At 39.7% G+C, this 12651-nt stretch overlaps 1 protein-coding gene across 1 annotated transcript in view; it reads left to right on the top strand.

Moving 5' to 3' along the window:
- Positions 1–12651, top strand: part of CACNA2D3 (calcium voltage-gated channel auxiliary subunit alpha2delta 3) — an 858102-nt gene that overhangs the window by 340275 nt on the left and 505176 nt on the right. Inside the window, exon 12 of the mRNA XM_044675448.1 lies at positions 9705–9794. Within this exon, the coding sequence (XP_044531383.1) occupies positions 9705–9794 (90 nt within the window). The remainder of the gene's footprint in view (positions 1–9704; positions 9795–12651) is intronic.

Below are 12651 nucleotides of genomic sequence, written 5' to 3' on the forward strand. Positions count from 1 at the left end.
ATTCCACCACGCTCATGTGCCACACCTTCTTTAGCCATTTCCTAACTGGTCAATATCCCCTCAATTTCCAATTCTTTACTATCATGAAAAGAATAGCTTTCAATAGTTTTGTACATATAGCTCCTTTCCCTTTTTCTTTGATCTCTTTGGGATATAGACCTAGTAGTGGCATTACTGGGTCAGAGGATATAGATAATTTTCTAGCCCTTTGGGCATAGTTCCAATTGCTAATCAATCATCTTTAAACATTATTGCATACTGTACTATAGGATAATATAGCCAGAAATTTTTAAGGATGCAGAAATATCATTTACTTTTGTTCCTTACAATCTGGTCATTCTCTTAACCAGACTTATATTTAGTCAATCAGTCAACAAGCATTTATTGAACATTTACTGGATGCAGGCACTGCTGTGCTACCTACCTCCCCGACTCCCCCGAAAACACCCCAGAGAGTTCTCACCCTGGAGGAGCTCACATGCTATTGAGACCATGTGTAAATCTATTTTTTTCAATAGTCATATACTTTATTGTGTGTTTTCTTTAAATATTATAAATGATTTTGTGATTTTAATTGGAGTGGTGATCGGAATGTAGGCTGTGTAGACAGATAGACTGGGTTAAGGAAGATCAGGCTATTAAGTAGCCACGTGACCAGGAGAAGGGGGGACAGGGAGCAAATCAGATCACTGCTTTGAACCTCAGGTCGTTCCACTTTGAATTCAAGAGGATTTGATTATACGTCTTCCAAGGTTCTCTCTAGCTCTAAATCTTTGAAAACTGTTCTATATTTGAAGCACTGTGCAGTAAACATGCATTTCATACATACACACACATTCACATGTTGTTTCTCTTAAACAGAAGACAGACTCTTTAGAATTCAGGCCTGAAGGGATCCTCATGCAAGACTTTTATTTCTGTTTGAGCTTCACACGGCTGCCTTAGGGTTAATTGAGGGGCCAGGCTGTGAGGGAGTGTTGGCATGTTTCCTCCATAAAGGGAGAGAGTCAGTGAAGGCTGTTTGCATGTCCTTGATTGTGAAACCAAAGTCCTTATCAAAGACTCCCAAGGACAGGGCATCTTATGCTCCACCCCACTTCCAACGTTCTATAGATTTATGGTTCCTTTAGGTCAGTACCTAGGCTTGTACCCATTGTGGAGCTCAGAATCCAAAAAGCAAGGACTGAATTGAACTGAGAAATCCAGCCATCAGCCTGCATTTGTTCAGTGCAAGCTCTATGCCCAGCACTGTGCTAAACGTTGAGGATACAAAGACCAAAGGGAAAAGTCTAGGGTCTCCAGGAACTTACAGGTTACTGCAGGAGTGAGGAGGGAGTAAGAAGGGCATTTACATAACATAACTATACATAACCTTGTGGTGTGGTGGGAGAGGGATGGGCTAGGGAACCACTCAAGAGAGGCCCAGGCAGGAGGAACTGCTGAAGCTGAGTTCTAAAGGAAGCTGGGGATTGTAAGAAAATATGTGGGACTGAATTACTGACTGAAGTTGTAGGCTTCACACTGAGTGCACAATAACTCATTCAGGTCATGGTTTAAGATTTATAGAGCACATTCCTGTCAGAGATTTAACAGGAACATTTAACTTTTAGGGAGTCAGAACAAGGATTTTTGTTGCCAGTCTACAGATGAGCAAACTGAGGTCCAGAGAGATTATGTAATTTGCCCAGATTTGCCCAGAATCCCACAGAGAGGGAATTTGAATCCAGTTCTCCTGATTCATACACAATTGGTCACTTTTTCTTATTTTTTTCTCTTAAAGAGGATTGAAGTGCAGAAGTGACAATAGGAGAAGGAAATAGCTATTCCAAATGGCCAAGGTAGCCTACATAAAACAAATAAATAAGAAGGCAACAATCATCATAATAATAATTTTATTTAATATAAGAATGATAAGGTAAATTTAATTAGAAAATAGTGGGCATACACATATCTTCTATTTGCCCTTCAATTATAATCTAATGTGCCTATTATCTACTTTTTTTTTAAACCCTTGTACTTCGGTGTATTGTCTCATAGGTGGAAGATTGGTAAGGGTGGGCAATGGGGGTCAAGTGACCTGCCCAGGGTCACACAGCTGGGAAGTGGCTGAGGCCGGGTTTGAACCTAGGACCTCCTGTCTCTAGGCCTGACTCTCACTCCACTGAGCTACCCAGCTGCCCCTCTATTATCTACTTTTAAAAAATATTTTATTTTTCCCTCAAAACATGTAAAATAAATTTTAACATTCATTTTTCAATGTTGAGTTCCAAATTCCATCATGTTTTTCTTTCTTTTTCTCTATCCATCCACCTATCCATTCATTTGTCTATCACCTATATCTCTCTCTAGTCTACTATCTCTCTTTCCCTATCTCTTTGTTTGTCTCTCTCTTGTTTTTCTTTGTATCTCCAGTGCTGTTAACTGCCTAGCACATGATAGTAGCTTAATAAACTACTGCTGACTTATTGGAAAGATGCCATTTTGATGGTATGAGGCGTTGCTATAGGATGAAAGGTTTTAGAAGTTAAAGGGATGTTCAGAATTCATCTAAAGGAAGTACACCCATAGTCATTAGGGTGCAGTGAGTGAAGGGGGGCAGTGATTTTTTTCAAAGCTCCTGGAGAGGTTAAAAGAATGAAGGAGGTAAAAAAAGGAAAGAATTCTTCAGTCAGTCAATGAATACCTGTTCTGGGCAAAGCATTGTTCTTGACTCTAGGAATGCCAAGGCAAAAAGAGAAACAGTCCTTACCTTGAAGGAACTACTTTCTTTTTATTATTTTTGAGTCTGCAAAAATTTACTCTATAATGACAAAAGATTACATTTTAAGTAATTTACAGTGGGTTAATTAATAGGATATTTACATAACACAAAGATAATCAAAGGGTCAGAACCAGAAGGGCCTTTCCACAAATAGAATTAGGTAAATCACTTTGGGTGGATTTAAAAAATTTATACATGCTGGACTACCTCCTTCCTTTCTTCTTCTTTTATTTTACTTAAAATGTTTTATTTAATTAATTAATTTAGAATATTTTTTCCATAGTTACATCATTCATGTTCTTTCTCTCCCCTCCTTCCCCCCTCCTGGAGCTGACAAACAATTCCACTATGTTTTACATGTGTCACTGATCAAGACCTATTTCCATATTATTAAAATTTGCACTAGAGTGATCGCTTAGAGTCTACATCCCCAATCATATCCCATCAACCCATGTGGTCAAGCAGTTGTTTTTCTTCTGTGTTTCGGCTCCCACAGTTCTTCCTCTGGATGTGGATACATTCTTTCTCCTAAATCCCTCAGGATTGTACTGGGTCATTGCATTGCTGCTAGTAGTGAAGTCCATTACATTCAATTGTGCCATGGTGTATCCGTCTCTGTGTACAATGTTCTCCTGGTTCTGCTCCTTTCACTCTGAGTCACTTCCTGGAGGTCGTTCCAGTTCACATGGAATCCCTCCATTTCTTTATTCCTTTGAGCACAATAGTATTCCATCACCAACAGAATCCACAATTTGTTCGGCCATTCCTCAGTCGATGGACACCCCCCCATTTTCCAGTTTTTTGCTTCCACAAAGAATGCAGCTATAAATATTTTTGTACAAGTCTTTTTCCTTATTATCTCTTTGGGGTACAAACCCAGCAGTGGTATGGCTGGATCAAAGGGCAGTCTTTTAAAGCTCTTTGGGCATAGAAGGAACTGAACTACTTTCTGTTGAAAGAAATAACATGTACCCATATCAGAAGGTATAAAATACAAAAAAAATATAAACATATTTTATATTGTGACTTAAAATTGGGTGAGAGGATGCAGTAGAAGGAAAGGATGGATTGACTTTAAAGAATCACAAACTGAAAAGAAGGACAAAAGTGACAGGCCTTTGGTTGAGGCACAAATCGTAGATTCCCAACTTTGGGAAATGTCTTTCAGAATCTAAAATATGTATCCTATTAGCAGTAGGCAAAAACAAAACAAAACAAGAAAATCATAACCAACCTGGTTACAAAAGAGAATTAAGGAAAACTGTCTGACATATTGTTATATTTTGCTTGGATACTTAACAATAAAAGAAATTGTTGCCCCAAGTTCTCCCCCCTCCCAAGACACAAAGCTGAAGACAGCAGGAAGAAGGCTAGCAAACTTTTATTATTAAAAGGTGGTACATTGGGCTTGGATATAATTAGATGCAGTTGACAGAGATGACATCAGATGACCAGAATGCATATGTAGGGGTAGGACTTCGCCAAATCAAATGGAACTTGCGGCCTATTAATACCCTGTCTTTCAGCAGGCTTCAAGGTAGGTCAGCATTTTAAAGTAAAGTACCACCAAGGGCTGCGGGCCATGTTGTTGCAATCCCAGTGTGGGCTATTCTAAAATGTCCAGCCACCTCTGAGGATAATTGTCCTATCCTACAATGAAGGATAGAGTTCAGGTGTGAGGAAACTCTTGCATATTAATGAAAAAGTTGGCATTTTTCATTTTTAGTGGATTCTTAATTTTAGAATGATTCAGCAATGTGATATGGCAATCAAAGTAGCTTCCTTAATCTCAAGCTGAATTGAGGGGTAGACCTTTGGACATGCAGAAGTATTGAAAGCCAGGATGCTGTAGTACAGATCTGGGCTGCTGGAAGCATTAAGACCCTCACTGCCCCCTCTTCCCCCTTTCCAGGCCAGAACCAAGAGTCATGAGTGGAAATTGCAAAGGAGCAAACTGAGGCTTGGCGTAAGGATGGGAGAGACTTTTTAACAATGAGAACTATCTGAAAGTAGAATGGACAGCCTCCAGAGACAATCGACTCTCTTTCCTTAAAGAGGTCCCAAGTAGAGGTTGGGGGATCATTTAGGGGCAGAGTTATTGTTAATTAAAGATTGGACTAGCTGGCTGTCAAGGCATCCTCTAACTCTGAGATGATGAGATTAGATAAATATTTAATAAAATTGTCAGGCTCATAAGATTTTGTAAGATACTATAGAGGGGTGCAAGTAAAAGAATCAATAACTTTCTCAAAGAACTAAAAGATTCATTGTAAAGGCAGAATATACACACACATTAGCATAACCCCCCACAAATGCAGCTGTAAATAACAACATGCATGGAACCAATAATAGTATCACAGGAACATGGGAAAGGAAAAAACTACCAGGGGCTGAAACTACAGAGGGGTCAGAACTGGAAGGGACTCTGTACATCACTTCATTGAAACTTTAAATTTGACAGATGACACCATTAGAGGTGAAATGATGCCAGATCACATAGTCATGTGCTACTAAAATTCCTTCCAGTTGTGCTCCCTCCCTATCAGATGAATACTTTTCCCTTGATGTGAGGAAGGTTTTGTGATTAATCTTGGGCATGCTTGAGAGACTCAAGACCTAAAGAGTGGCTGGAATTTAGAAAGAAGAAATGATTGTCCAGAAGTGGGTGCCCAGGAAAATGTGGTGAGTTCAGAAAGTCAGAACTTTAGAGGTAGAAGAAACTTCGGTGCTTATTTAGTCCATTCTCCCCATGTAACACTTGAGGGAAATGATGTGATTTGTCTAAAGCACACAAGCTCTTAGTGACTGAGCCAGGGTTTGAATTCATATTGCTGACCCCAAATCCAATGCTCTTCAGCATCAAACCTTACCTATATGCCTGCAACCAGAGCAATGTACAAGCAGTTGTTTTTGCCACCTGGCATAGCCACGGCCCATGGCAAGCAACACCAATGTGAAATGAATTTTGTAGTTTGTGACATAAAAAGAATAAAAAATATAATTGAGACAAATTATGTTTTAACCTTCATAGGTTCCTAAAGTGGCTCAAGATATAGATTCAGAACTGAGAGGGACTTAGGAGGTTATTTCATTCAACTCATGGTATTTGGGGGAGCGTAAGGAGACTCCATCTCACCCCAGTCTGAAAAAGGGAAGAGAACAATTGAAATTATTACTCACTGTCACCGAGGAGAAGCATCTCTGCTCAGGAAAGGTGGCCGATATATCTCCTAGAGAGGAGGAAGGGGAATGGAAGCTCTGAGAACAAAACACGGTAAAGCAGTACAAGTGGGAAATGTCCTCGTGTGACAGTGGGAGAGACGGTGAGAATGAGCAGGCTGCGGGCTGCAGTCTGCACCTCCACAGCCTCCTGGAACTGGGCTCTTCTTTTTCCTATTCCTTAGCCAGTCTCTGAACTGTTACTCCTCGAACTTATTTCTATTCTGCTAAAGGAGAACATGTGTTAATAGCATAAGCCTTTTCATTTCTGCCATCTACATTTCTCCCATCCTGTGGCAGAGTCTCATGGTTCGAGCCAGATTGTACCTGTGACACCTGTGGCTCCTTAAGCTCAGAGCAGGACCCTGAGAACAAGCCATTAAAATCTCGGGTTTGAGGTCAAAGAATGGACATTGTCCACATTACATGCTGGGATAAGCAACATGAGACTTAGAACAGGAATGGAATTCCTAATTGCCCAAGAAAAAGCCAGATTCCATTTGGCAGGCTATGGGAGAAACAGAACAGGCTTCAGAAAACAATTCACTGAGGCAGGCCACCTGATAAGTCCAACCGTTTACTGCTGACTTTTCCATGACAAAATGTACTCAGTTGTAATGAGTGGGTGTTCCTCTCTGGTTCTTGACTGCATGTTCTGGGCATGACCAGGAGCCTAAGAATATGGTCAGGAAAAACAAGTACCACTTGTTTGGGCAATTACCACTGAACATTTCCAATTTGGTATTATTCTGCCTTCTTCTCCCTCCTAACACCTCTAATGAGCATCCTCATGTGGTACAGCCTGCTTTGACTGGGGAAAGAATTGTTCATCTTGGAGGAAAAGAATCGCGATGAGTCAAGTAGGAAAAAGGAAACATTTACCCAAATGTGCTCTTTTCCTTGAACTCCTGGAGTGTCCCTGTTTGGCTGTCTGTCGGTCTTTGCTCTCTCTTTCCATCTCACTCTGTAATATGTATTCAGAACAAGGAACACCTGGGTTTAAGTCCTGCCTCAGATAGAAACTGTCTGAGTTAACCACTCAGTAGCTTTTGGCACTTGACTAAAAATATAAATTGGAAAGAAGGTGATAACTGTACTGGCAGAAAGAACTTTTTCATCCATGAGTTACCATTTCATCATTCTGCCACCTCTCTCTCTGTCTTTCTCTGTCTCTGTCTGTCTCTGTCTCTCTCTTTCTCTCTGTCTGTCTCTGTCTCTCTGTCTCTCTCTCTGTCTCTCTCTGTCTCTCTGTCTCTCTGTCTCTCTCTGTCTCTTTGTCTTTCTGTCTCTGTCTCTATCTCTCACTCTCTGTCTCTTGCTCTCTGTCTCTCTGTCTCCCTGCCTCTCTCTGTCTCTGTCTCTCTCTGTGTCTCTGTCTCTGTCTCTGTCTCCCTCCTGTCCTCCCCACCCCCACCCCCCCAGCCTATCTGAGAAGATGGAAATTCAGAGAGCAACAAAGAAAAAGAAGGAGACCTCTACAATTCTTTTTCTTCATTTCATGTTAGAAATATACCCATTAATTGATTGTTGTCCTTTGTACCTGAAGAGGATGAAAGTGTCATTACAATGTCAGGATCAGTGTGCAGTATAGCTGACTGTGACTTATCAAACTAATAGGAGATTGAAAGGCTCCACCACAGGTCAGACACAAATATCCCATAGGAACATTTGAGATGAGGATTTCTAGAAGTCTGTGCATTTCATATTTTTTGAGCTACTGAAATTCTGTTTTGCTTGTAGAGCACAGCACCATGTTTGTTGCTGAGGTACACAATAGAAGTTCTTTAGAGAGACCTTGAGAGTGTCCTTGTATCACTGCTTCTGATCTCCATGTGAACTCTTGCCTTGTGTGAATTCTATGTAAAATCATCTTTTAGGTAAACAAAGCTTTGGTATTTAGACAACGTGACCAGTCCATTAAAGTCCATTCATTTAACAGACAAAGGAAGAGTTTCCATCTACTTAGTCAAACAAGTAGCTTTCACTAAATCTGAGATAGAGATTCACCATAGATTGCCCTATGGAGAAGCTCATCCAAATTTTGGGATAATGAAACAGAGAGAGAGAGAGAGAGAGAGAGAGAGAGAGAGAGAGAGAGAGAGAGAGAGAGAGAGAGAGCCACAGGAGTGGTGACTACCCAGGGGACTCACTCTTTGTGAGAGGCCACAATAATGAAGGCTGATGGCCAGGTAACCATGATATTTTTGGCCATATTTCTCCATCACTTGCCAGTGTCTCCCCAGCCTCTCTTTTCATCAGTAATCATTCAGCAAGGACAGGGTGCCCTGAAATAGCTTCCACATTGGATGAATCAGTAAATTAATGAAACTACATTTGCTTAGTGCTTACTCCATGCCAGGTACTCTTATAAACTGTGGCAGTACAAATTTGATGAGTAAAACAGTCCCTGTACCAAGGAACTTGACAAACAAGGAACAGGCAAAGGAATAGCATAAAGGGAAATAAGAGGTGCAAGGAGAGGGGTGGAAGGGTACATGACCAAGAAGTGAAAGAATAGTTTGGTTGTGGACAAGATGAGGTGAAAGCTAACATCTCAGAGCCCAAGTTCCCAGGGAAAGCATCTGAGTTCTTGAAAGGTTGGAGGAAGATGATGGTCAAAATATATGTAGTCCATACAGTTTAAAAATGACATTACTCCCTGTCCAAGTACTTTGGTAGAATAGTATCTAGTTGTTGGAATAAATTCCTATATTTGTTCTGTAAATAGCTACAACAGACCCCTTCCTGCACCACACCTTCTCTGTACCACCATTCCTCCCTCCTTTTCTTACTTCTCTTTTTGGTTGGAACAATAGTTTAGATCTGGCTGTATTCCCTCTCCCTCTAATTAAAAAAAATGGATCTTTTCTGGGGAGAAAGACTAGAAATGGAACCTGAGTTTCTTGTGCTTGCTTCTTCTTTCCTTCTATGGAAGAGAAAGAATTATATAACAAATATATAAAAGCTGGTATTTATATGATGCTTTCAGGATAGCAGAACACTTTTGTGTGTGTGAATTACCCCATAGTCATTGGCCAGTTGTCTTTGTATTGTCATCACCATCCCATCTCACAAGAGATCCCTGATCTAAAAGTATCTGAAAGGCTTCCACATGGAAGTATGATTAGACTAATTCCTTCCAGTCCCAGAGAGCAAACTGGGAGTCATGGCAATAAGTTACAAAGGACCAAGTTTAGCCTTGAGATTAGGAAATATTCCCTAAGTGATCTCAAAGAGGAACAGGATGCCTCAAAATAGGTGGTGGGTTCTCTGTCACTGGAATTCTTCAAGGAGAAGTTGAATGACTGATTGGCATCCATTTAGAAGGGATTTGTAACTAGATGCAGATTGGATGAGATACTGGATAGTCAAGTTGAGATTCTGTGACTTCTGGACTAGGTACCTCCCTCTCTTGTTCCCCACATCATCATATTGTCATCACTATCATCATCATCATCATCATCATCATCATCATCATCATCATCACCAATATTTTTTCTTAAATGTAAAAAGCCCCAGTATGTTGAATGTTTCTGCCTAGTAAATGTAGCTCTTCCATTTCAGGTTATTATAAAGTACAACTCAGGAGGGAAAGAAGTTATCTTGATCCAAAGTCTTAACAATCTAAAAAAAATCTCCCTTTGTTTTGGGGCAGGCCAAGCAATTCTATGGTGCCACTTTTACTAACATAACAAATAAACGTCTTCCCACTTTGTCATTTCAGCATTTCAGAGAACATCTGGACAAGCTTTGTGCCAAAGGAATTGGGATGCTGGACATTGCTTTGAATGAGGCCTTCAGTGTGCTCAATGAAGTAAGTTTCTCATCTAGAGGCCACAGATAAAATACAATATGATAAATATATATTTACATATATGTGTGTATATGTATACTTGGATGGACATGTATGTGTGAGAGCACATATATTTCTATGTATAATGTGTGTAGGTTAGTTAAGTGGTATAGTGGATAGAATACCAAGTCTGGAGTCAAGGAGACTCATCTTCATTCAAATCTGGTCTCAGACATTTAGTAGCTGTGTGACCTTGAGCAAATCACTTCATGCCAGTTGTCTCAGTTTCCTCATCTATAAAATGAGGAAGAAGGAAATAGCAACCACTCCAATCTGTATGCCAAGGAAACCCCAAAAGGGGTCACAAAGAGCAGAGCATGAGGGAAGCAACTGAACAATAACAATACGTACCTCTGCTTGTATGTACAAATACATCTGTTGTTATTAGGCCATGTAGACAGAACCCAATGAACTACATATAAGCCAAGAAGCCTATCCTAAGGACTTTCCTTGTGCTAAGCATTTGGCTAAAAAAGAATTCAAACACAAAAAAGAAACCAGCTTTGCCTAGGATAGTTACGTAATTGGTTACTTAGATCCTTCTGGAGTTCCTCATTCCTTTCCTAATGAGACTGGTTTAGAATGTGCTCTGGCTATTTTGGTCATTATGAACATCCAGTGTCAAGGGACAGTTGGTGTGGTTCAATCTACCACTTGAAGAGCAGGGTCAGGCACAAAGGTACCTTGTAATCACTATCACCACCATCAAAACTAACATTTGTTTAGCTCTCAAAGGACTACAAAACGCCTCCCATTTGCTATCTCAATCAATCCTGCAAGTAATCTTGGGAAGTAGAAAATATTACTATTCTAATTTGACAGGTGGGGAAATTGGGGCTGGGAAAGCTTAAGGCAGGATCACATGTGAGTTCATTATTTACTCTTATTCAATTTACATTTCCAATAACAAAAGCCAATGTTGCATGCTGCTTCTTCTTGCCAAAGCTTACAGTTCTCTTAGAGATGAGAACACTCTGATCTTTTCAACTTCATTTTCTTTCCCAGATTAGTTTTATAGATGTCTTTTGTCTTTATATGATTTTAATTTCCCAACATTACACTCCTCCTCGTAAATGAATCCCTTCCCTTTAAGGTAAGCATAATCAAATGACAGTGTCCAAAAATTATAGAGTATGTAACACTCTCCACTCCTAGGTGTTTAACTTGCTCAGAAAACCAGGATTCTCTCATCCACTTGTTTCATAGACCAGAATCGTTCATTAGAATTCCTCCTCATTCAGCTTCTTTTTAGTGTTCTTTTCATTTACATTATTATAAACACTGTGTATACTTTTATCTTGACTTTGCTTCCTTAGAGAGTTCATGTATCTTCTTGTTTTTTTCCCTCTGAATTCTTCATGTTCTTATTACTTATGAAGCAATAGAGTACTGTTATATTTTTTATCTCATTATGTGTTCATCTGTTATGTCAAAAGACATCATCTTGTTTCTAGAGTTATTCTACAACAAATACTGCTTCTATGAATATCCCAATACCCATGGGCCTTCTCTATCTATCTTTGACCACTTTAGAGTATATATTCCAAGTGGTACACAATCACTAGGTCAGAGGGTATGAACAGGTTAGTGAACTGTCTTTCCAGATTTCAAATATTTTCCAGAATTGTTGAAGTGGTTTATAGCTCCATCAATGGTGAGTATGTATGTTTCTTTAGCCATGTTTGACTTCCATCTTTTAACCTATTTGTCACTTTGGAAAGCCATTTCCTCAGTTAAAAGTCATGAAAGTGGTCTTTCTTATTTCAAAACCAGTGATTCCCAAAGTGGGCGCCACCACCCCCTAGTGGGTGCTGCAGTGATCCAGAGGAGCGGTGATGGCCACACTTTTTTTTGTATTACATTCTATTCTGAGTTCAATAAATAGTTTCATAATTTCCAGGCGGCACTAAGTAATATTTTTTTCTGGAAAGGGGGTGGGAGGCCAAAAAGGTTTGGGAACCCCTGGTCTAACCCAAAACAAAGAGCTGCCTTAAAATCCCAGGGAATGTTTCCCTTCATCTTTTCTTTTACATTTAAATGGCCATTTCAGGCTCAGTTCTTCAATACTGTATAGAAGCCAATTAAGGTGAAGGGTCACCTCCTTTCCCACCTTGTGAAATGAGGCCACTTTTTAGAAAGAGCTTAGCTTCTAGATGAGAAAGGAATAGTGTTTTAATAAAAGCCCTAGTGAGGCATTTGGTTTAACAAAAGGTGAATATCCCAGGCACAGTGATTGGGAATGGAACCTGATTTTTTTAATGTTCTTGCCCTGCATGAAAGAGAACAAAATAATTTTGTTAGTGAATCTCCCCAAAATAGCATCTTTTAATTAGTCTATAGCTCTGTAGCTCTAAGGGTTCTTTCTAAATGACATTACTTTTCAAAAGAAACAGAAAGTAAGGAGGAAGAAAAATAGGAGATTCCTGTACATTTCCTTGAGGAGAACTAGTGATACACTCCTGCTTAGCCTCCTCTCAAAAGCAAATGAATTTCAAGCTAGGCAATTTACATTCAGTTCAACTAGTTGGTGCAGTGGATAGAGTCTGGCTTTGGAATCATGAAAATTCATGTTGTTAAGTTCAATCTGGCCTCAGGCATTATTTACTAGGTGTGTGACCTTGGGTAAGTCACTTAATCCTGTGTGTCTCAGTTTTCTCATCCATAAAATGAGCTGCAAAAGGAAATGGAAATCCACTCCAGTACCTTTTCCAAGAAAATCCAAACGGGGTCAAAAAGAGTTAGACATGAGTGTAAAATATTTTAAAAAACAACATTTGGGGGACAGTTTTTACCTTCATATCCATATTAACAGGCCGTT

The sequence above is a fragment of the Gracilinanus agilis genome, chromosome 1, assembly GCF_016433145.1.
Source record: "Gracilinanus agilis isolate LMUSP501 chromosome 1, AgileGrace, whole genome shotgun sequence".
In the NCBI taxonomy this organism is placed as follows: Eukaryota; Metazoa; Chordata; class Mammalia; order Didelphimorphia; family Didelphidae; genus Gracilinanus; species Gracilinanus agilis.